This window comes from Biomphalaria glabrata, chromosome 1 (assembly GCF_947242115.1).
Source record: "Biomphalaria glabrata chromosome 1, xgBioGlab47.1, whole genome shotgun sequence".
Lineage (NCBI taxonomy): Eukaryota > Metazoa > Mollusca > Gastropoda > Planorbidae > Biomphalaria > Biomphalaria glabrata.
This window is the reverse complement of record NC_074711.1, coordinates 27,224,273-27,249,640: the sequence shown is the minus strand read 5'-3', so window position 1 is coordinate 27,249,640 and position 25,368 is coordinate 27,224,273. Positions and strand designations below refer to the sequence as shown.

At 31.0% G+C, this 25,368-nt stretch overlaps 3 protein-coding genes across 9 annotated transcripts in view; 2 read left to right on the top strand and 1 right to left on the bottom strand.

Moving 5' to 3' along the window:
• LOC106059573 (fibronectin type 3 and ankyrin repeat domains 1 protein-like) overlaps positions 1-822 on the top strand; it is a 20,819-nt gene extending 19,997 nt beyond the window's left edge. For both annotated transcript variants that reach the window (XM_013217241.2, XM_013217242.2), the window contains exon 10: positions 48-822. In XM_013217241.2, the coding sequence (XP_013072695.2) occupies positions 48-146 (99 nt within the window). In that variant the 3' untranslated portion in view covers positions 147-822. The remainder of the gene's footprint in view (positions 1-47) is intronic.
• LOC106059572 (beta-1,4-galactosyltransferase 7-like) lies at positions 698-25,368 on the bottom strand. 5 transcript variants are annotated; one of them, XM_056030324.1, is made up of 7 exons: positions 25,354-25,368; positions 14,469-14,722; positions 7,330-7,495; positions 6,610-6,838; positions 6,052-6,135; positions 5,855-5,959; positions 698-4,759 (listed from the first exon to the last, which is right to left on the bottom strand). In XM_056030324.1, exons 3-7 carry the CDS (start codon positions 7,458-7,460, stop codon positions 4,544-4,546), a joined length of 765 nt encoding a protein of 254 aa, XP_055886299.1. In that variant the 5' UTR covers positions 7,461-7,495; positions 14,469-14,722; positions 25,354-25,368; the 3' UTR covers positions 698-4,543. The 5 variants fall into 5 exon arrangements, with proteins under 5 accessions (XP_055886299.1, XP_013072692.2, XP_055886309.1 ...); XM_013217238.2 differs by lacking the exons at positions 14,469-14,722; positions 25,354-25,368 and adding an exon at positions 9,943-10,230; XM_056030334.1 differs by lacking the exons at positions 14,469-14,722; positions 25,354-25,368 and adding an exon at positions 9,018-9,805.
• LOC106059571 (transmembrane protein 98-like) lies at positions 10,304-23,658 on the top strand. 2 transcript variants are annotated; one of them, XM_056030360.1, is made up of 6 exons: positions 10,304-10,346; positions 17,324-17,470; positions 18,086-18,226; positions 18,329-18,538; positions 18,740-18,860; positions 19,472-23,658. In XM_056030360.1, exons 2-6 carry the CDS (start codon positions 17,331-17,333, stop codon positions 19,598-19,600), a joined length of 741 nt encoding a protein of 246 aa, XP_055886335.1. In that variant the 5' UTR covers positions 10,304-10,346; positions 17,324-17,330; the 3' UTR covers positions 19,601-23,658. The 2 variants fall into 2 exon arrangements, with proteins under 2 accessions (XP_055886335.1, XP_013072690.1); XM_013217236.2 differs by having other exon boundaries at positions 10,331-10,466.

Sequence of the window (25,368 nt, the reverse complement as noted above, 5' to 3'; positions counted from 1 at the left end):
TATGTCACTAATTTTGACCTCCTGCTTATCTCATTCATTGACTTCAGCAAATCCTAAGAGCCTTTGAGGATAAAATCCAACAACTCAGTCTTCTGCCCAAACCAAAAAGGAAAGCAACCCCCAACCAGGAAGTGGAGGTCTCATGAGGCAGTACAGAAAAGTGTGGAACAATGGACATTCAGCATGCTCCTAACTCTTCTTAGACAATCTGTACACACTTCTACATGCTCACTAGTTGTCATTGTATTTTATATTTAAATCTTTTCAACAATGGCTTTAAAAATAGAAACCAAATGAAAAATAAAAGTCCATTGTCAATTAGAAGGCAACTTTACAATGAAACATTCAAAAGTCATTTACAAATTGAATGAGAGGTTATCAACTAACTTTTTTTTTTCATTATAAAACAAAAGCTATACTATTAATATATGTAAAAAAGAATGTTAATATTTGTTTTTATCAATGTCTCATTTTTTAAATACTTTTTTTGTTTTTAGTGTGTTCAATGTGTCAAATTGTTATGACACAATCTAGAAATTATTTCTTATGCACCTGTCAGTTAATATTTGAAATTATGAATAGAACAGCTCTTCAATAGACCTCTATTCTTTAGATTGAACTAATTATATTTCTACTTTTCTAAATCTAATGTGCTTGAAAATAAATACTTAATTTATTTTTTTGTTTAACTCCGTCCATTATTTCTAAAAATAAATTGTATTAACAACACTGTCCTTGACATTGTATGTATCTTTTTAAAAAGTAACTGTAGCCTGAAAGTGAACGATGAAAAGCAACAAATAAATGCTTGCAAACATTTAAGATATAGATGTTCATGTGTTTTTTAATATTTCTTTAATTTCTCTAATAGGCATTAAATGATTTATACACATTGAGTTTGAGTTTTTGGCACATCGGCACACTTTAGGCCCGTAATCCCTCAAGGGTTACTCTCCCTTCATACCACATCTGGCCAATATACCGCATGGTCTGAAAGGTGAACTTACTTTTTTTTACTTTACTAATTATATTTTTATAGTACTGATTATTACTTTAAAAAAAAATAACAGTAATGATAAAACATCCTAATTTGCTAAATTTTTTTATTGAAACCAAATAAATATTCAGCAGAATAGTTTTCAATAAATAAATAAACTTTGAGTTTGTGCTCAGTTCTAATCAATATATAAGTTAAAAGAAAACATATTTAAGATGTGGCTGTAAGAATACATTCTGTGTTCTAGTTTCATTGGAGAAAGTCATATTTAATCTTCCAAAACATTAAAGCTATCATAAATATAACATCATTTTAACAGTCAGAATAAATCACCAAAGCCTAACCCTAACCCTAACCCTCCTAACATGCATTAACACTTAGAATCATGTTGCTAAAACATTATAGATAATACAGTTAGAATTTTTACTTTATTATTATGTACCCACATTAACAGAATTTGAAAAGAAAAGATTAAACCTTAATCAATTTTGCAATATTTCACATGAAAACATAAAACAAATGTAAAGTTTTGTAAAAGTTACAAATGTAATTCCCCTTTGGGATGAGTAGATAAGCATTATAAACAACATATGGCTTAGATAATACAATCAGGTGATATAAGACCACCCCCTACACTGCACAGTACTTGATGACAACAAAGAAGAAAGTACAATAAAAAGAAGTGAGAACAGCTGAGGACAAAGACATGTGAAATTGTTCAATTGTTAATTGTGCCCTAATGACCATCCTAATCACAATAAAATAGCCCAGAACAAATTGTATCATAACAAGCTCAAGATTAATCTGCTTGGAATGAAGCTTTGACTCAGAATATGAAGCAAATAAAAAAAGTAGTGGTAGATAACAGCAAAAAGACGGAGCTGATGAAAACCATGTTGAATCAGAACCAACCCAACTAATAGCCTTCTATGTTGAATCAGAACCAAGTCACTCATAGCCTTCTATGTTGCTAATCTGGTTTATTTTGAATCAAAACTAACCCACTAAAAAAAACAAAAAAAAAAAAACCCCTAAGGTGATGTTTCTGCATTAAGGAAATAAGAATGTTCTTATCTTCAATCAGGAGCTTCTTAGTAGCCTATTATCATGTGAAATAAGAGCACAACATTAGATAGATAGTCTGATCAAAATAAAAGATAATGAATACTTACTTCAGAGCTGAACAACAAAAATAGCAAACATAATACCAACTTATTTATTTTTAATAAACACTTATTCTGAGGACAAATAAAATGCAAAAACCTAGTCCTGAGACAACTAGTTACCTCATACTTGTGGAGTAAAATTCTGAAATTTTGTATCAGCCTTTTTAAATATATAATTTATGAGTGTGTGTGCACCCTAAAATAACCTCCTTTTGATTGCAAGGGACATGTCACAGCAGTAAACTATATCATCTCATGATAACCCATGACAGCCAAGAGGAAAATATTTACTGCTCAATAAAAAAAAAGCCTTGCTCAAATGAATAAAATAATTAAAAATGGACAGTAATTGAGTTTGAAGACTGACCTATGTGCAGCTGTCTCCTGTCTACACAAATATCAATATTAAAGAGGCCACTTTGACATGAAGTTTACATCATGATGTTTAACAATAATAATTTGATTGCTCAGATGTATGACAGGCACCATAATGACTAAGTTGGATATAAGTTATTTAAAAAAATATAACTTATCTTTGTATTAGTAAAACAAAATGAATTATTTTTAAATAGTCAATGCAATTTTATAGAAAACAAAATATTCGAAATAGCATGGATACACTGAGAATGTGTTATTTATCACTAAAACAATCTATGCTGCTTATAGTGCAATGTTCATAATAATGACTTTTCATTGACAATTCAGTGATTTCATCAAATTAGAATTTAAAGCCCAATATGAAATATACCAAAAATATTATTTTAGGCATGTATCATGGAAAAAAATAACAGTAGAATCAATGTAACATCTAAACATTTGTAATATACAAATAAAAGTAGCTGATTGATGACACAGTCATGTATTACTGTAAATAACAGAAACAAATTGATGTCCTCTGGATTTTAAGCTCTTGAAGGACGCTTTTCTGAACTAATGACAGTGTACAAGTGATGAAAAGCTAAATTATATACAAGTGGCTACAGCCTTAAGAGAAAAAACATGCACTTAATCAAATCTTGATCCAAAGGATAATTAATAAAAAAGAACATGCTGTTTATCTTACACTAGTTAAAAAAAAAAGCAAATCAAAATGTTCAAACACACTGTAAAGTTAAGCATTAGCTGTAACATTAGGCCAGCTTCATGTAAAGACTTAAAAAATATCCCATGAATGTCCTGTATAAGAAATTCTACTGTAAAATATGAAAAGAATTACTGTTTGTAAGCTTACTAAAAGATGCAACTGAGTTGGTGGAATTTTGTAAATACTTTGTTTTTAGATCAACTGAAGAAATACATTTTTATGTACTTAATGTTTACAGTTAATCATACCTAATAACAGATTAATATTTCTGACAGGGTGATTTATAAAATTTGATTTGCTTAGGCTGCTTAACAACATAACCATCTTTAAACATCCTTGTTTTAAACATAAGAATCTCTTCACATGTAGATAACAACAACTAAGTTGAAAAACAAAAATATATATTTTAAAAAGTTAACTGGTAATACCATCATGAGTAAATTGAAGGCAAAATGAAATATATTACACAAGAATAAAATATATTTCATTAGGTCTAAAAAAAATTTCATTCTCCAGCTTTGAGTAAATCAACAGTAACAATGTATATGGACCACAGAAAAAAAATAAAAAATTACAGTTTTGAATTTTCAAAAAAAAAAAAATATATATATATATTTGATTTCTAGACTTTCTGACAATATTTAAAAAAAAGAAAAAAAAAAACAACAATAAAAAAAAATGTCACAACTATTTTTGCAATAAAATAACACAATTATTATAAAACATTACATTTCTGTCTTTCATAATTAGAAAAAAAAAAGACATCTTGTATTTGTCTAGTGTGGTCTTCACATGAAAAATATTTTAATACAATGTAATGCTAGCAAAATCTAAATTTAACAAAAACTTTAAGGCTTCTGACTAATCATTTATAAAATGATAGTTGGCCCTTAAAAAGAAATGCATTTCTTAAATACATGACTTGAGATTTGTGAAGAGATTCTGAACTGCATCTGAAGCAATCCATGGTAAGAGATTAGAAAAACAAATAATCCACATCACTTTGATTTAACTTTGAAATAAATAAATTATAATTTTAGATGAAGAATGTATTATAAACAATACAATTGATTCCAACATGTGAGAGTATGCTCTTGACCAACATTAAATGTAACAAAAAATGAAAGATCAATGGTTCTCAAGCTTTAATAGGGTTGTGAAGGGGATTTTTTTTAGAATGATTAAATTTGTTTTTTACAATGAACTGCAATCACTTAAAAAAAAAACAGGGAAGGAACTCTACAGAAAAAATATGTTAAGAATTAATTCAGTCAGAGTGATTCAATTCATGTGTTTCTATACTTTTGGTTTTGAAAGATTCTTAGCTTCCAATTGTTTAAGGTAAGCTTCGTGATCTTCATACTGCAAGCACCATGGTGTAAAATCAACATTGCACTCAAGGTAGATATTGATCACAGTTACAGGTGCACCATCCACAGCGAGATCATGTGTGCTGTCAACTTCATACTTGACTGTGGAAACGCCAGTCTCTCTATCTAGTCTACGAGTTTTCTAAAGTAGGGAGGATAGATACATTTTATCAAATATTTTTTGTCTCTTTTGAGAACTTTCAATATGAATCTTATAAACAGTGTGGTCATGTAAAATTTTTTTTTTATTTTTGGGTGGTCATATATTATTTTTGCTCAATGTTTTAATGATAATGTCCACAAAGAGCACTTTGTATCCAAGCACATTGCCATTAGTTGAGATTTGAAAAAAATTACCATATCTTGAAAATGTTCATTAACAATTTCAAAAATTGTTTTAAGAATTGTTCTTGTTAATTCTTTTTTTATTGAAAATATTGATTAAAATTCAGTAGCCACTCGCATTTTCATTTGTATTTCATCTTATTTTGAAAAGTTTTAATAAAAAATTGAAGTTTCAGAAACTGTTTGGAAATAAACTAATATCACTTATTGAAATCTATAATAAATCCAATTATTATTCAAAGAAACAAAAACTTCCCTTTGTTTAAAAATTTAAAAAAAAAAAAAAATCTAGTCTAAAAATAATAATTTAAATATTCTATGATTATTAGTAGAACATCTCCTTGCTACTATAGCAAAGTACTAGAGTCCAATGGTGGACATGCATCCAACTAGAGCCTTTTTTTTTCAGTTGCACTTAGCCGATTTGTATAATGATAAGGCATTGTCTTCAAGTCTTAAGATTAAGAAAGAGTGGATTATTTTATGTGGTTATGCAGACCAAACTATGACATACATATTTTACCACAATTGAGCATGACAAATATGCTTTCTATAAAACACTCAGGTGTCAAGAGTCATAAAGAAGTGCTGTGAGAAACAATGCCTGGTAGATATGGATGTCTTTTGGAAGAAAAAGAGGCTAATTGTGCTAAACTCAATTCAAGTCAGCTTAAAAGTGCTTCAAGCTTTAGACAAATTTATTTATTTCTCTTGGTTGTGAAGTGTCAGTAAATAAAAAGCACTCTGCCAAATATGGTAGCACTAATACTTTTTACCATCATATTTCTGAGAGAATAATGAAACCATTCAACAAATTGTATTGATTAATGTGATGATGATCTAACTAATCAACAAAGAAATGTAATACATTTTGAAAACAAAGGGAACTCACTTCTTTCTGATCAAAAAATCTATTATAATCTCTAGGACGTTTCTTTCTATCATGTATATGTTTAAATGACTGGTAGCCAGTTGTCAGATTGCCAGGGCGCTGGAGCTGTGAAATGTTTTAAAAGAGATTTTTTGGGGGGTTTAAATCAATAAACTGAAACAGGTTTCAGAACAAGACTAACTAAATACATTACTTACTGTGAATTTTGCCTTTTTCATTCGGACAAAGAATTCATCATCTTCTCTGCCCCAACCCCAATATTTGTTTGAAAGGCCATTCAACTACAAGGCAGAACAAAAAAAATGTTCTTTAATATAAAATTGTTACAAATGAACCATATTACAATATCACTTAATGCTAAAAAACTTGCTTAACTCTTTCTCTCCGTAATTATTTGTCCATGTTTCGAAGGAATTCTTCATTTTGCTCATTACTATTTCACTCACCTGTTATGATTAAGCTTCAATAGCTTTGTTGTTTGTTATCAGAAAATGTATTTGGTATAGAATTAAAGGGAAATGCATGCTCTTTTTATATAACACAAAGTCAAGTTTATAAAATTAAACATTAATTTATTTTATTGAGGTCAAAATCAACAATGGTATCGTCGATTAGGAGAGAAAGAGTTAAATACCAACAAGGGTAATGAAATAATTGTATGTAGTTTAAGTGTTTAAAAAAACATTTACATAACTAAGTAAAAAGATTTTTAATTGTTTTATATTTTCTAAAAAACTAGTCAAAATCTAAAGTACCTTTTCAAAATCTGTGCTCCTTATGAGTAATATTCCCCCAGCATAGTTACTGTAATGATAAAGTGGATGCAAATGTGGCGCAGCCAAATGGTAAGGTTGACTTTCTTCTGGGAACAAGTACACTAGCTCTTCACTGACAGGAAGAAGATCTACATCATGCATAGCAATATAGTCACATTTGTTTCTTGATTCAAGAAATCCAACATTTATAAGGGAAGCTCTGTTGAATCTATAGTTTAAAAATGTATAAAATCAGCATAAAATAAATTTGTAAAGGATTATTATTATTATAATAAATAAATATTTTTTATTGAAACCCTTTTTTATGAAGTACTTCAATGCAAAAGTATTTGCTTTCTAATCCAAAATGTAAACAAATTATTTCAATTTTCAATGTGTTTGTAATGTCAAAAAAAAAATTAAATAAAAAAGACGCCAGCTGCCATAACGATGGCATATTTTGTAGAAAAAAATGTTCATTGTTTTGCCTTCAATAATACTTCAAAATATGGTAATCTATTAAAATGATTCACTATATCTATCTCATTGTAACTAATTTACAACAAATAACAATGAAATAAATTTTAAAAAAAAGTAAAAATTATATCAATCAAGACCTGAACCTAGCCAAAGAGACAAATGTTGAATTGAAAATGAACATTTTATTTATATAATATTTATAAGAACAAGGTTAACAAATATAAAAAAAGATTTGTTTACCTATATCTGTCCATCTGGTTCACCACAATCAGTTTATAATCCACACCTTGTTTTTCTAGAAATGTCTTCATGTATGGAGCAAATTCCAGTAGCTCTTCAAACCTATCTCTAAAAGGTACAATTATACACATTACATGGCCTGAGCTTTTCTTGTTCAAGGACTTCACTGTAACATCAAAATATAGAAGTGTTTTATTATATATTATGTATAGAGTTAGATCCTACATAAAAACAAAAAACTAAGAAAACAATTTTATCAGTTTTGAATAAATGTTCAAGGAAAATTGATACACATCTAAATCAAGATTATGGATTTATAGAATATGTGAAACACTGCACTCATCCTTGACAGTGGCGCCACTAAAGAGATGCGAGGTGGTGTGAACAACTACTAAGGGTGACACTCAAGTGAAAAAAAACTTTGAAAAAAAAAGTAACAGTATTAGCAAGATTCAAGAACAAAAGGAAATATAATGTGTGCCACTTGTCAAAAGATTGATTCTACACAATTATGCCCAATGATGAAAATTACTTTCTTGGATGATTGTCTTACTCAAAAGCAAAAATTGTATTGTTCATGTTGTTTTGATAAGTAAAGGAAATGAAGCCCAAAATTAGAAAAGTATGAGATGATTGAAGAAAATTTAACAAACTTAAAAAAAGTCCTTCGAAGAGCAGGCTTGCAAAGCATCCACACAATCCTGATGCAATCCCAGCTGCGATGGGCAGGACACATTTGCAGAATGGAAGACCACTGCAACCCTAAATGACTCCTGTATGGTCAATTAAGGGAAGGAAAGCGCTCACATGGTGGACAAAGAAAAAGCTTTAGGGATACTTTCAAAGCTTCTCTGAAAGCCTTCCGCATTGACCCAGCATCATGGCGTCGCGCTGTGACAGGAGAACAGCGCTAGCAGAAGAAAAGCGTCAGAAAAAAGAGGCCAAAGACACTAGCTCCAGCTGGCATAACCTGTCAAGTATGCAGCCCAACATTTCAGGCTCATATCATATATCTATAGTAATCTATAGGTATCACCAGTCACGTGAGGAGGCACAAAACTCCAGTGCAAAGCTTTCAGCCCCCCTGGTTGACAAAAGTGGTTATCATCGAACTGTGATGGATGAACTATATAATACTATAGATTCTAGATGAATTACTTTTCCTCGATTAATGTCAGGTATTATTACTTATTACTTTTAGAGCTGGGTGGACTCAGAGGCAGGTGCCTTAAGATCCCTAATTTCAAAATCCCAGTCGTCAACGGGATTCAAACTAGGTACTCCTAGTTACCTAGTACTAACTAGTAGTACCTAGGTTTGTCAAGAAACTGAATATCAGCTTATCAGCTCTTGATGGCAAGATGTCTAGGATGATTCTCGCCGTGTCTAGCCAACTAGTTATAATGATTGAAACTAATACAAAAAGGTGACGATGAAACGAATAGCACAACAATGTCTAATGTGACAAATTAGGACAATAGTGTCATTAAAGCAGGTGTTTAATTATTGATATATTAACCACCAAAATTGGATATAATTGAAATAATAATGTGATTAATTTGGTTAATTAATTAAGTAGATAAAACAATGTAATGAATACAAACACATAAGAAATGATATTAGAAATGAATAATGGTACCAAAAATTCAGAGTTATCTAATCATGAAAGGCTAAAACAACATAGTTACGTATAAATCGATGCTGGGTACAAATAGCAAGCAGCACCGGATAGTTTCTCTCTCTTTCTCTTGTCTTAGCACGGATCCTGGAGCCTACGTCACAGTCCGTATAGTCTTGATGTTATATGTACTTGTATAAATCTACCGTCTCTGACCGTCACCTAGATATAAGTTGACAGACACTTACAAATAGCCGAGTACTTAATCAATGAATCAACTCATAACTTCCTACATGCATTAAAGAAAAGATTAATAGTTTCGTCTTACCGCGTGTCCTTAAGAAAAGCACTGATACTGTCCCTGTATCTAACAACCACAACACAATTCGTATATCCCAATATGACATCGACTTCTACAACATCGGTCTGGTCCAGCACCTAGCCGTGTTTGAGTCGTCTCCCCCTTATCTCAAACTGTTTCTGACTTTATAGTCCTTAATAAAAGCTATGTCTAATTTATTCTCTAATTATTGTCTTGTCACCCGGACTCTGCTAGTACCACATTTTCCCTACATAAATCTAAAGATCCGCGGTGTGTCCTGGCGGTATCACTGACCGTGGTATTTCGAGCCCTATTGTTTGCAAGTTTATTTTTCCTCTCGAGTCTTTGTAGTGTTGGTGTCAACTAATGTCTCTGTCTGGGTGTCTATACATCACTGTCATAGTCTGCTCCAGGTCCAGCACGTGAGAGATCGTACTATCTTATTTGTATCAACAACAAAAACCAAACAAAATAATCACACAGCTGTGACAAGGTTCTTAAGCCAAAGGCTTTAACACTCAGCCACCATTGACTTCATTGAGCACCATCCATGCCATGGCTTCATGAGGTACCGTATAAGATCTAACTAATAGTAATAAGTACATCTATATTTTTTATCTACTATATTAAATGATAATCGATTAATATTGAGTTGATGTGATTCATGACTAACTTTCATTATCAGCCTGAGATTGACAGTTACAAGAAAGTCCATCTTTTTCAAACACGATGAGAATGCCCCAAACAGAAGCAATCAAAAATGTAACAAAAATGCCGAATATTAACACACGTAATAATTTTCTTCTGAATAGATATGATATGTAATCCATTCTTCTGATGGTATTTTGAAATTTGAAAGCATTTTATAATAGATCTACATCTAGATCTATTATTCCTCTTCTCTAGAAGTTCTTTGTGAGCCTTTGTGAGTGTGACACGTTTGAATGCTTAGTGGCAAATGAAAAAGGACCTACTTTCACTTTTAAGTTAAATTTTACGGAAGTTATTGTTGTTATCTCTCTTGAACTCTTGTGTTTACATCCGCAAGACGCCATTAACTATATAAATATAAGATAGGTAATTGACTAGAATCACTAGATCTAGATTGGCTAGATCTATCTAGATCTAGACTCTATATAGACTCTAATTCTATCCGTATAGAAACACTGACTAGATCTATTACTATTAGATTAACAGGTACAAGGAAATGTAGACTAGTTTATAGAGTAGTTTTTCGAACACTCGCTCAACTCGCTGCTTTTCATTTTTTGTGGTCATGACTGATTCAACTGATTTACAATTTAATTAGATTAATTAGATTCTATATCTACATCTTTATTACTTTATTTTAATTTTGATATTTAATATGAAACTAGGGCGCTATATAATCATAAATAATGTGCTTGGGCTTGTCCATTTTCCAATGATTCTAACGCAATTTCCTTCCATTTAAAAAATTTAGCTATTCTAGATCTAGATCTAGAGTAGTTTGCTATTCGGACACCTATCAAATTTGAAAGTTTGACTTTGACAGCGCATTTTACAATGGTTTGACATAGAAAAGAAAATGACGTATCAAAATCTTCTTTAGTTAAAGGAGAATAAGGATGACTACTTATATTTGTTCCCCAAACCTATATTTGTTATATAAATTATATTTAAGGTCAAAGAGGCCGTGTGTTTTCATTTAATTCGGACACATTTGACCCACATTATTTGATTCCGGACACCATAATTTATTTCGGACAGTCTCTATATTTAGGCATCAATAAACTCAGATTTTAATTCTATATTAACATTAACTAAATTTTAAGATCCCCAGGCATAGCCCCTCACATGAAATCATTACGATGTTTTCAAACTATGCATAAATTCAAACACAAAAAATAAAAATATGAACACACTTATTCTACCAAAATTAGGTCACTGGAATAGTGATTTCTGCACAGACTTTTAGACTTATTTTATGTGTGTTGAATGTTTTGGGTTTGCATGATTAGATGTGTGTTGAATGTTTGTGTTTTTTTTTGTTTATTAATTTAATAAATTTCTAATACAGATGATCTTTTGTAGTATATGTAGGCCCCTATAGGTTACGATAGCCATTCTTGCCTAACTGAATCCTCTATATTCTCTCTATATAAATCTAGATCTATCTAGTAGGTCTAGATCTAAGCATTTAACTTCATTCAATGTACCAAGCTCACTCCAAACATTTGCCCATTTATTCTCTATTTAAAAAAACAACAACAAACAAACAAATATAATATAAGATCATTTTTATTGATGTCCAAAACTGGCTGTCCGAAATAAATTTTGGTAAGAAAATCGTAATTTAATTCGGACACCGTATTAATTTTTTTTTGGTATGGAATTAGAAAACTTGGCTTATGAATCAAATAAATTAGCTCCAAAAACAGAATAAATATTGCCGAGCTCATTAGTATAGACTTAGCCAATCAAAAAATATAGTCTTAACTCTAGGAAGAGGTAAAGTCATCCGGGTAAAATAGGAAAAACAACAACCTGACTAACAAATTTGAAATTCGTTTTTCTTACATAAAAAGACAGCTAAATGGAAGGAAATTGGGTCAGAATCATTGGAAAATGGACAAGCACATTATACAGCGCGCTAGTTTTATAATACATATTAAAATAATTATTTAATGACCACAAAAAACAGCGAATGTCCGAATTCATGTAATGTCCGAAATAAATATACTACTATATCTTTTTATGTAAGAAAAAAGAATTTCAAATTTGTAAGTCAGGTTGTTTTTTCCTATGTTACCAGGATGACTTTACCTGAGGCTCTTCCTAGCCTAGGGTTCAAGTACCGTTAAGACTAATCTAGATATTTATTTATTGGCTAAGTCTATACTAGTCTATCTATGCTAATGATCCCGGCAATATTTAAATTCTGTTTTTGGAGCTGATTTATTTGATTCATAAGCAAAATTGTTTGATTCCTTCCCAAAAAAAAAATAATAGTGTGTTTGAATTAAATTATGATTTTCTTACCAAAATTTATTTCAAACAACCAGTTTTGGACATCAATGTTAATGATCTTATATTTTTTTTTTTTTTTTTTTTTTTTTTTTTTAATAGAGAATAAATGGGCAAATGTTTTGAAAGAGTTTGGTACGTTTGAATGAAGTTAAACGCCTAGATTTAGATTTTAGATTAAAGAGAGAATATAAAGGATTCAGCTATTTAGACAAGAATGTCTATCCTAACCTGTACTATACTACAAAAGATCATCTGTATTAGAAATTTATTAAATTAATTTAATAAACAAAAAACACAAACATTCATCACACATCTAAAAGTCTGTGTAGTAGTCACTATCCCAGTGACCTAATTTGGTAGAATGTGTTCATATTTTAATTTTTTGTGTTCGTATTTATGCATAATTTGAAAACATCTTAATGATTTCATGTGAGGGGCTATGCCTGGGGATCTTAAAATTTAGTTAATGTTAATATAGAATTAAAATCTGAGTTTATTGATGCCTAGATATAGAGACTGTCTGAAATAAATTATGGTGTCCGGAATCAAATAATGTGGGTCAAATTTGTCTGAATTAAATGAAAACACATGGCCTCTTTGACCTTAAATATAATAACAAATATAGTTTAGGGGTACAAATATAAGTAGTCATCCTTATTCTCCTTAAACTAAAGAAGATTTTGATACTTCATTTTCTTTTCTATGTTGAACCATTGTCAAATAATGCACTGTCAAAGTCAAACTTTGATATTTTGGCCTATAGGTGTCTGAATAGCATAAACTACTCTATATAGAAATCGCAATCCACATTTAGAACTTTATAAACTTTGACAGCAGAAGTACTACTGAAGTTGTGGAGGTGTTACATGTAACATGTAAATGTAACATAGCCGTAGACTGTAATAGTACTAATAGGCTAATAAGCTGCTAATAAAGTAATATTAAATGTTGATATGCTGTATCAGGCTAACAAAGTAGAAATATTATGTTAATATACGTCATCAGGCAAACAAGCTTTCTTTTTCAGTAGGCTCACTACTAGTCTATTTTTAATTTACATTTATAAATGATTTATCAAATTGCATTAGTTCGGGAACAAAACTCAGATTATTTGCAGAGGATTGCATAATATATAGAACATTAAAAACAACACAAGATACAGAAATTTTACAAAGATAATTAGATGAATTACAGAAATGGGAATCAAATTGGAGCATGTCTTTTCACCCAGAAACATGTCAGTTATTAAGATGAAACTAAAATTAATTCCACCTATAAATCTTATTCATGCTAAACCAGTAACACAGACTTAAAATGCAAAATAGGTAGGTGTTATAATAAATTAAAACTGTCATGGAATCCCCATATTGATGAAACTATCAAAAAATCAAACAAAGCATTAGGGTTTATTAAAAGAAATTTCTATTAAATCAAATAAGAACATAAAACTAAAATGTTATTTAACTTTGGTTCGGCCAATAATAGAATATGCATCCTCTGTTTGGGACCCCTCAACTCAAGAAAACATTAAGAAACTGGAACATACACAAAATAGAGCAGTGAGATTCATAATAAACGAATATTCACATTTGACTAGAGTAACACCTTTAGTAAAATAACTAAATTTAGAAAGCCTTCAGGATAGAAGACTTAAAAGTAAAGTAGCAATTATACATAAAACACTGAATCATAAATACAATAACAAAATTTAATAAAATACTCAGAAAGACGCAAAGATAAAGGCACATTCCTTGTTCCATATGCTTGGACAAATTTGTACAAATGCTCTTTCTTCCCTAGCGCTATTAGAGCATGGAATGGGTTGCCTGAGCTAGCCAGGAAAACCAGTGACTTGGCAGAATTTAGGTCTCTGGTTAATATGCATGACGCGTAGGACATAATCATCTTCTTTTTTGAAGTAACGTCTGTATCATATAAGATAAGATAAGGTGCTACTTGAGTTAATAAATTGTAGTAATTGAATACAATTCTCTTGTAGATCTAGTAATGTCATGTCATACGATCAAATTTTTTAGTAGAAATGTTTCTACTGATAAATGCCTGCTAAATTAAACTGGTCTTATCTACTGTGCTGATAATATGTAAGCAGATCTTGAGAGTCAAGACGATAGACTCGATCTTAGATCTATACTTTAGATTTGATATCGATAAAACAATGTGTAAACTGACCTTATGACACAGTAGATCTCTGATTTCAACTTGAAGAACTTTGTTCTGTAAATTGAAGAAAATGAGAAAAATTTTCCACAAGATCTTTAACGATCTTTGCCACAATTCGTTGGATTTGCGGAGGTGCCAGATATCACAATTACTTCTTTCTCTTGTTAGTTGAAAGTGCTTATTTGTCATTGGTGCTAACATTTAGTAGGTCTTTTCTTGAGATGTCAGATGTTACAAGAAGTTACTGTGACGTACTAGGGATTCTGTAGATATATATCTCTAGATCTAAATACTATCTTAGAGATTCAATAAATGAAGATCCTTTTAATTCAATTACAGAAATTTAATTCAATAACTGGGAATCACTGTATGTACAGAATATACAAAATAGACTATCAAATAAATATCTTCTTTCAAAGCTCAATAATAAAATATATTCAGAATAATACTAGATCTAATAAAATACAAGACTTGTTACTTCGAGTTACAACTCAAAACTAAAATACATCTTATCTCTATGAAATTTTCTCCACAACTAAAGTCTCAAGATTCCACATTTTCTTAGCCCCTTCCAAATCATCTTCTTAACTCCACCCCTAACGCTTGCTTTAGCCAATCCAAATACTCCACGCCAGATGTCAAGATGTCACCAGATGTGATGACTCATGGGTAATTCTTGACACTTGTGTGTGCGGTATTTCTGTACTGGACATAAATATAAGTTATTTTAAACTAGATTTTGGTTTATTTAAATTGATACATGACAATCAACAATTATCAATCATGTCATTAAAACATTTTGATTATTTTATAATATTTATAAATAATTTTTCTTTAACCAAATATGCTCAATTCACCATAATCATTTTAATAAATTGACTCCCTGTGGAGCATCATTAAAGGATTAGGACCACAACAGTTCTTTCGAATATCGTCATCAGACTGTTCTGGGCTATTCCCCTTTGGGTCCATTTTCATCTTGACATTATTTCTTCTTTGTCTAGTAGCCTCTTTCTTCCCCTGTAGGTTCCAATCTAGAGCCTGTCTCAGTCTGCAATATTGTCTGCACGGTTCTTCGCATTGGTCATAATTTGGTGTGTGCTTAATCCAGCTCCATTTGCATCATTTGATTTCTTGTTCTAGTTGTGTTTGCCATAAGCTGTAGTTTGAGGTTTTGTTTGATCATCTGACACCAATTATAAGATGCAAAGCATTTTTTGTGTCAATGTATTGTTACTTGTTGCAGTACAAGTCTCTGCGACATACAAAAGATATATATAGAGAGTTTAAGAACTGCACTTTCACATTTGTGTTGAAGATTCAGATTTTATTGTGTTATATCCATGTCTAACCTTGTTAATCTGATTTTTGACATCTGCATCTGATCCCCTTCTTTGTTTATGATGCTTCCATGGTAGTCAAAGTACAAAAATTTTTCTATTAAGTTTTCTCCTTGGAACTGTAGTTATGTTTCTTGGGTTTTATTTATTCTCATCATTTCAGTTTTCTTTTTGTTGATTTTTAAGTCAGTCTTCTCTGCTTCTATTGCAAGCTTGTTTTGTCTGAGTGTGTTGTAGTTTATGTGATAGAAAGCAGATGTCATAGATGCAAAATCCAGCTCTTCTAGCTGTTTTGTCAATTGTATGTCTGTGATGTCAGCTATTGACCTTCTCATTATCCAGTCATTACCAAAAGGAATATTGCTGAGGATAGTATGCAGATTATGCAGCCTTCCTGTCTTCTTTTCAAAAGAGTTCATCAATTTTCCATTGTGGATTATTTAGCAGTTTGAGTCTTCATTTAATGTTGGATAATATGGATGAATTTATCTGGTTTACCATAATGTCTCATCCGTTTCTATATGTGACTTCTCTGTCCATGCTGTCAAATGCTTTTTCAAAGTCCACAAAGGTTAAATAAAGGGAGGAGTGCCATTCTGTGCTTGCTCTATCATAATGTGGAGTGAGGCTGTGTGATGCGTGCATAAGTTATCCTGTCGAAATCCTGCATGCTCTTTACAGTTTTTTGTCTATAGATTCTTTTTATCTATCCAGGGTGAAGTGAGTCAGAACTTTGCTGGGAATTGAGAGAAGTATGCTTCATTGCCAGTTGCTGCACTGTGATAGATCTCCTTTATTTTTGGCAGTTTTTATAGTCAGGTTGTGATTATCTCTTGCTCCCAGATTTTTTACTATTCTGATAAAGTCTGTTTGGTTGTTTGTCAATCCATCGGGTGAAGTCTAGGTTGTATTGTAAATTATTTTGTGTGAAAATACTGTACCACTAATGACTTGGTCAGTAAAGGCACAAAACTCCACAAAGAGATTTCAATTTTTTGGGTCATATTTTGCATTTCTCAGGAAAAACTTAAATTCACACTGCTGGGAGAAAGAAGAAACCATGTTTCATATATTCTTTTAGATTGCCCCAGACTTGCTGACCTTGTCTCAACAGGTCTGAGAAACCACAAATTCTCAACCTGTATGGTAACATACATGCAGAACGCATAACAGCAGGGTATCTTTCCAGTGCTTTTGCAACTCTGCAAGAGAGATTTGAATCTCGCAAGCCCACACTGAAATGGAGTTTTATAATGGCATACCAGCTTCCCATAGGCTTTCACTGTTGTGGGTGTGTGTTATGAACTCTTCTTGAGAGGAATCCTCTTGATCAAGGTTTATTTTTTACTTTTTTGCTGTGGTTTCTGTAGTGTTGTAATTTTTTAAATGGTGAGGTTGCTAGCCTCATGCCCAACCCTCTTCTTTTACCCTGGCTTGGGACCGACAAGTTGCTTCTCAAAGATTACCACTTGGCTGAGACACATTGGCCTAGTGTATAATTATATAATGTTTATTCTGTTCTAGTTTTCTCATGATGGAACTTGTTGTCGGTATAGCTGTTGGTGTTTTGGCATTGATATTTGTGGCTGCATTAATTAGTTTGCTCATTCTGATCAAATACAAATGTAAGAAAGTTGACCTCATAACAGAGCAGCACAATAAAGAATCCAGGTAAATATATTTTTAAACAACAACAAAAATAAACTTTAAAAAATTGTAATAGCTTTCAAAAGTATATTTACAAATATTTTGGTAAATACAATATTAATTAGTGAGTAAAACTCTCATTTCTAGCATAAAACAGTTATACAACTTTTGTGGCTACTTTACGCACAAGTTTTGTCTGACAAGGGTAATTCTTGACAAAAGCTAATTCTTATTGGTTGTGTTCTCTTTAGTCAGACTGCAATACAATGGGCTATGTTGCACTTTGTTAACTGTCTCCCACATAACATAGTCAACATTTAAGTCTTTCATAAATAATATGTTTTAATCACATCCTTAAATAATTGGACACCAAATCGATTTCTCCTCTTTTAGTTGACTAGGGAGTATTGGTTAGGTAATGCAAGAGTCTTCTATTTTGAAAATTTTGATGTGTTCATCAAAGAAGCATTCTATCAGAATGGTAGAGATGCTTTATAGATCAGCACTAGTAAGCCCTTCCATATGTGCTGTCATTTCCATCCATATAATAAAATACTAACAAGTTATGTTAGGCAGAAATGGTTGAGTTTCTTATTAAATAAGGAGTTTAATTTATTTACATATTTGCTTGTGTTTCAGACAAGATGCTCATCTTATTATTGAGTCACCTGATTTGGTTGGCAGCCAGTCTTGCTTGGATGTTGAACTGGGGGACGTCCAGATTACAAATCCTAAACTTGAAGAGCTTCTAAGCAATGAGCAATGGGTTGATGATGCAACGTAAGTATGACATTTTGTAGTAAGCTTGTTTGATCTATTTCTAGGTGCATTGTTTCTTGTAAACAATAGCTATGGCATGCTAATTAACTATTTTACTCACAGAGGATTACTTCCTCACTGCCTGTCCATATTGAAGATTTGCCGTAATTTAACTGAAAAGCTGGTTGGTATGACCATGGGCAACTCTCCTAACATACGCACTCCAGAGACCTTAACTGACATTGTTTCCATTGCCAAGCGTATCAATCCCAGGGTTGATGAAGTTGTCCAATCAATCAGTCCACCATTGGACCCAAGACTTTTAGAAGCTAGGTAATACAATTATCTTTTGGTTTTAATGGTTTAAGTTTAGATTCATAAATATTGTCATCAAGAAAAATAAAAGGTTAAGCATTATAATTGTTATGGTTTATATGATTTTATTTCTATTTTTAAAAAACAGTTTGTCATAAAATTGTTAAATGTATAAAATAATTCAAATATCCTACTTAAAAAAACAACACTGTGCTCTAGATTTACAGCTTTAGTTTCGTCTGTGAGTCAGCTAGTCATGGTAACAAAAAATGCTTGTCACATGCCTGGAACACTGGATTGGATTGATCAAAACTTAGCTGATGTTGAAGACCATTTAATTGTAAGCTAAACAACTATCAATTTATTTAAAGAATAGAAATATTACACACACAGAATCTAGATTCAACTTACATTTCCCTTTTAGTCTTATTCATGGAACAGATAATGAAAGTTTCATCTGTTTTTTTCTTTGACCAATAATTTTTTAAGGCTGTCATTTGACTATCAAAAGGCCCACTGCTTCTACTGTACGTAACAAATTTCATATTCTCATTTGAGTTGATTGAACTTAGCATGTAACATGTTCATGTTCCAAATTTAAAATCTTTGTCTTTTACATCAAATCCTCAATTCATAAAGCTATACTACTTTCTCACTTCCCTTTTGTTATTAACATATTGCAGCAGTTTACTACAGAAAGTGATATGGCTAATTTTATCAAACTTTTGAATCTTTTTTTTTTTTTTATTTATTTGGTTTAATTGATTATATATTCTAATTGGTTCTAATATACCGGTATTTGATATTTCTCAAGGTTTTGAGCAAGCCTAATTATGATAGTAAATAAAGAAAAAAGTATTATGCCTAATTTTGTAAACTTTTGAATCTTATTTACTTTAATTTTACATTCAATTTTTTAAAATTAAATAAATATATTTGATATTTCTCCAGGTTCTGAAGGAGGCCAGTGTTAATATTGAGACCCACCACCAGGTGCATGCTCAAAGTACAAGTATAGAGATACCAAGTAGCCTTCTGGCTGAGGCAACACAGATTATGAATGACAACTCTCAACTTTAGGCATGTTCTAATGTTTCACTTGGTGGATCTGTGCATTACAACCTTATCTTCCCTCATTAAAACAAAAAATTATGATATGGTCTACACAATTTTACAGGGAAACATTACAGTAATTCATTGCAGTTTGTCAACAATTCTTGACAATAATGTTGGTTAAATGAATAACATTCGCAATTGCATTTTTCTAAAGGTATCTCTATTTTATGCTCAACAATGTTATTGTTACATTACATTATCATTACAAAAAATTATCTTTTCTAATTTTCAAGATATCAGATACCCCATTATCTTTCAGATATTAGTGCCTTATTAATGTTGGCTTTATTTTTTTATCATCATTCTTTGCTTACATGCACATATTCTTTTTAGTGTGCAGTGTCAAAATTGAATTGTTAAATTTTCTTTATTAAGATTAGATGTAGTATCATTTCAATTGGCATATAAAATCTCTGCCACCCTACATTTAATAACATGACTGGTTCACCTAAAGTGCCAAAGCACTGGTTTTACATTTTGGAAACACAAGTTATTAAAAAGGAATTTCAATAATGATCATGGTGTTTCCTTCAGAGATCATGTAAATGAGCTGTGAACAATTGATTTTTAGATTATCTTATTACAAGAAATACTTTTGTGCAGTCCATTAAATGTATATATATATATTGGCAACAATCCGATGATTTTCTACTGTCCTTAATTTAAAATGTCTCTGCTCTATTTGAAATCTATCTACTTAAGTTGATTGACGGCATGCTCTTTGCCCCACTTGTCACATGATCTTTTTAGGGCTTGACCTTTCCTGTGTAGATTTTATATTTTAAAAAGAAATCTTCTAGGCATGCTCATTCCATTTTAATTTTGTGTTATATTTACACACATTATGATATAATGTGCTTTCAAAATAGTAATTTTTTGATATAATGCAACTCTATTTTATACATGTTATATTTACATTATTGTCACAGTTCTGTGAGATTCTTTTTACTTGTTTTAATAACAAGAACCTGTTCATATTGTGAGAGCTGCTTAAATCTTCTAAATGCAGCTCTCTTACACAAATGTATCATTATGGTTTGTATATTTCTTAAAAACAGGTCATCTTCACTTAGTCTTCTTTTTGGTTTACATCCATGCAGTTGTCTAGTATGTTTTTGACATGAAAGAAATTGTTTTTACTGTTTTTCATAGATTGGAAAATCACTGTTTAACCATATAATGTACTGTATTATTTATAGTTATTGATAATTTTTTTTTTTAAATATGTATTTAGAATTTATACTTCAAAATACTTTTATTTTTTAAATTGAAGTCTTCTTTTCAATGCAGTTTATACTTTACCTGTACTATTTAGTACAGTAATAAATTAGACTAAAGTAGACTTTGATTATCATTACAGAACAATATTACATGCTGTAGTACATTATAACTAAGCCTAAATACTTCAAATTTTCATTCAAGAAACAGAATGGCTCAGTCATTAAGTCTCTCATAACATGGAGTCATTAAGCAAAGACTACTTGCATTTTAGAATGCCAAAACAAGACATAAAAATGCAAAATTTAACAAGTATTGTATCAAGTAGGTTTCTTCTGGAATGATTTTGTTATGTAACTTTTAAATATGTTCACATCAAAAAATTACAATTCATAATTTTGGAACTGTTTTCAATAATTAAAAATTCATATATTTGAAATAATGTTTTTAATTGTTTTCTAACCCACTAAATTTATTTATAAAAGAATTTTCTTTTTACAAATGCCGTTATCAAAAACTATAGTAACAAATCTATTTGCACATTTAACAAACTTTTTTAAAGAAATTTTTAAAAAATGTATTAATTAAATGTAATCTATTTATTTTTTTGTGAACATATTATTTTTTTTTATATATAAATGTTACAAAATACTAGAAAGATTAAGAGTACATTTTTAAACATTGATTTGCTTTATATCATTTATCGACTTGTTTTTTGTTACTATTTCATTGTTAAACATTATTACTTATTTGAAATCTCATCCACCATTTTGCATAGAATGGTATCATATTTCTTTTAAATACTTAATCTCAATTGCTTTATAAAATATAATCAAGTCAAGTAGTTTATTTAAAATGCATTTAAGCTATTATTTTATTCTTTTATATCCTAGCCATATACTCATTTCTTATTACTTACTATTATATACATTTTTTGATCATGCTTTGATCATATGCTTTAAATTTCTTGAATTGTGATTTCCTTTTTGAATACAAGTGAGCATTTGCTTTAGTGTAGTCTATATCTTTTAGTCACCAATTAAAATGTCTAAAAAATGTGTTGCTGTTGAACCTATTCCAAGAAATTTGCACTAAATCTAAAGATCATTTTCAGGCTGTGTAATTGTTTGAAAGTGTAGTCTTCCACATGATTGGGCATTGTTAATAATTTTGATTATTTTAAACTTTTCAAAACTGCCTGATGTAGTTTATTTTAATCTGGTTCAATTGTACATAGGTATATATCATTGAACAAAATTTTAAAGTTTTTGATGAGTTCTTTGTTAGCTTCTAGCATAATCTTCAGTTTAGCTATTAATGATTTTAAGTTTGCAGTGCTGCAATTGGTTAGAAATCCCGCCCATCCATTTCTTTTAAATTGAATTACGTTTAAGTTTCTCATATATGTAGCCAAAAATCAAAGAAATAATGAATATCTCCTGAATAAATTTTTTTTAGTGCTTTTACTTGCAGAGTATATGTACAGATATAGGTCTTCGATGAATGTTTAGTAACTTTCATTTTTATTTTTGTTGGATAGATTGGTATATATTTATATGTATACGTTTTTAGTGTGTCAGTAGCTAACACTGACATATATATGATTCATCATATTACTTTAAAACTATTTTTTACATTGCCACATGAAATCTCTAGCCTCACATATAATTAGCACTAATTTGTTGTGCTGTTGACTATAATACATTTATTCTAACAATAATTAAGAGCTGAGGAGTAAACATTTGTCATCAATAGAACAATGTCACTGTGTGTATCCATATCCAGCATCTAATGAAATTGGGTGAAATCCAAGGTTGTCATTTTGCTGACTTTACCATCACTAAAAAATGGCATTGTCCTCCTCCCCCATTGTAAGACTGGATCTTCAATAGATAAATTTAAATCTCAGTTCTGAATCATTCCCTACTTGTGACAAAAAAATATACTTTTAATTAGTGGAAAAGGAAAGACAATTGATATAATATGGTAATATCCATCTAATCTTAGTTTCAGCTCTTGAAGGGCACGACATGGCCTAAATTGTGCCAAAAACTCATTCAGCTCTTGACTGATACATTGAAATCATTTTGAAGCTGCTCATTACTAACAAGACTTTCCTTGCAACTTGCTTTGAATCTTGCCTGGTGTATTTCTTTTAGCTTTTTCCTTCAGTTCCTTTGACTTGTTTTAGATTAACGATTGTATGTTTTTTATGTATTTTTCTTAATAGATTCACCTGCATAAAATATAATGTTGAGAAACCAGGCAATTCAACATTGAATCCTTATTATAATTTCATGTATCTTTTTTTTATCTGTTTGCTAATTTCCAAATAAGTGATTTCTTTGAATTTACTAAGTGCCTCCAATAATTAGATTCAATGAAGCCATGACCGTTTACTACGCACTATGAATGTAAAGGTCCTTACCATTTTGTTTATCATAATGCCAGGAGCAGACGCAATGTATTGCTTCCCTTTTTCTATTTGAAAACAATTGTTGTCATTTCTGTTGTTCATTTGTTGCTAATCCTAGTCCACTGTACCCATACAACGAAGAAATGTTTAAAAATATTGTATGTAAAATTATATTTTTTACACCAAATTTTATTATTTTTATTTTATCTTCTTTAAGGTTTATTTATTTTGAAGACAAATTGTTAATGATGTTTGATCCTACTAGGGAAAGATCTATTGACTTGTTTTTGTTTTTTTTTAAATTATAAAACTTTAATTATAATTATATGTTTCAGCAGTTTTACTATTAATATAAAAGGAAATAAAAAATATAAGTTTTAAACCTGCATCAATCTTTGTTGCCTCTACATCTTAGATAACTGGTGTTTGTTAATGTATTATTGAAAGCTAATGATATATGCTGACAAAAAGGGGAAATTCCAGACACTAATTGAAGATCCCTAGTTGAAAGCTAGTATTGAATATATGGGTGCACCGGATAGTAGCTCGGGATAATCTTTATAATCGCTGTTATGTGTATATCTCAAGAAAATCAGTAATTGTGAACTTTTACTATGTCTGTGGATTCATCAGTCTGTATGCTAAATATTGGAAATGGATAAGATATCATATTTCCTGAATTACCTAATTGATAATAGCACAGACATATCAATTTTTTTTCATGTTAGCAGTTCATTAGATAATGAAATGGCACTAAATTTAGTAAAGAATTCGGTTCCAATCATAACTCATAACTTTATTGATGCTTGATGGTCGTTTCATAATTTGTGCTGTAATAATGTAATCTAAGTATTGTCCTTTTCCTCCAGTATTACAAATGTCAATGCAGACCAAGCACGGTACATATAGGCTGGTTGAAACATGGTAAAAACTTAAAAAAAAAAGAAAAAAAACAACTTTCAATGAAAAAAGGAAAAACAATTTTCCGACGGTCTTAGACGACCCCTGGCATATGGTCATTTGACCCCCAAAGGGGTCGCGAACCACAGGTTGAGAACCCCTGTTATAGGTAAAGAAACGACTTCAGGTATAAGCCTACCTAATTTTTCCAAGCTGAATTCTGCAGCCTATTTGTGTTGACAAGATATAGGGTACTTGGTGAGGAAACACCACCAGAGGCTGCATGAATCTTGACGGGAAAATACCTTAGCAAGTATAGACAAATAATGAAGCAATAAGCATAACAATGGATCGTGAAGCGTACTAAACGAGATTTGTTTTTTAATATCTGGCCTCTTATAGTGTGTGTAAACTTTGCAAATTAGAATAGTGGCATAAAGCCAAATGCAGCACTGTAGTTTTCGAGATCTTTTATGGCTGTGAGAGCTGAACGCAAAATGAATTGGATAGACAAAGTATAAATAGTCAAGTGGCCTGTCTATTAAAACAAAACCTCGTGGATGGCCTCTAGCCTGGAAGAGAAGGAAAATTCGGTTTTGCGCACTGTTACTGTTGCAACTAGATTCGGCAGTCAAGAGAATGGCTCAAACCCTGGAGCCAATCACTCATCATCCTTCTGCCAAAGAGAGGCAATTGACAAATGCAAAAGCTACCGTATGCCTACTGTTAGCCCCATAAGCCATCCCAGCTATGTCTTGTTAAAAAATATACTTTAATCCTTCTAAAACCACCAGCAGACAAAATTCTATCAAAGGAACAAGCAGACCGCAACACAACAGAACTAATCCTAAGTCTCAGGAGACTCTGCGAGAAAGACCTTCAACACCAACACAATCTCTTTCATAGGCCTAACATTGTTGATTTCAAGAAGGCTTTCGACAATGGAAAAATACAATATTAATAAAAACAAAATTAAAATAACCCAGAACCATTACAAGTGCGGTGTATTTCACCAATAGGCCTACTATTAGAGAATGGTTTAAAACCACATTCGTAGTGAGACAAGGCTCCCTACTTTCACCAACACTTTTCAATATCTCCTTTAAAGGATATTGAGGGATGCTCTAGAAGGTTACGAAAGTACCATAAGTATTGGCGGAAGAAGAATTAATTACTAACTTACGCTTTGCGGATGAGA

Excerpts from the sequence above, each read along its gene's own strand:
- LOC106059572 (XM_013217238.2), bottom strand. The coding sequence starts at position 10,099 with ATGGATTACATATCATATCTATTCAGAAGAAAATTATTACGTGTGTTA. Across the intron at positions 5,960-6,051 it reads TGAAAAAGGCAAAATTCACA|CTCCAGCGCCCTGGCAATCT; the intron begins GTAAGTAATGTA and ends AACATTTCACAG. Across the intron at positions 4,760-5,854 it reads GATTTTTTGATCAGAAAGAA|AAAACTCGTAGACTAGATAG; the intron begins GTGAGTTCCCTT and ends TCCCTACTTTAG.
- LOC106059571 (XM_056030360.1), top strand. The coding sequence starts at position 17,331 with ATGATGGAACTTGTTGTCGGTATAGCTGTTGGTGTTTTGGCATTGATA. Across the intron at positions 17,471-18,085 it reads CAGCACAATAAAGAATCCAG|ACAAGATGCTCATCTTATTA; the intron begins GTAAATATATTT and ends CTTGTGTTTCAG. Across the intron at positions 18,227-18,328 it reads CAATGGGTTGATGATGCAAC|AGGATTACTTCCTCACTGCC; the intron begins GTAAGTATGACA and ends TTTTACTCACAG.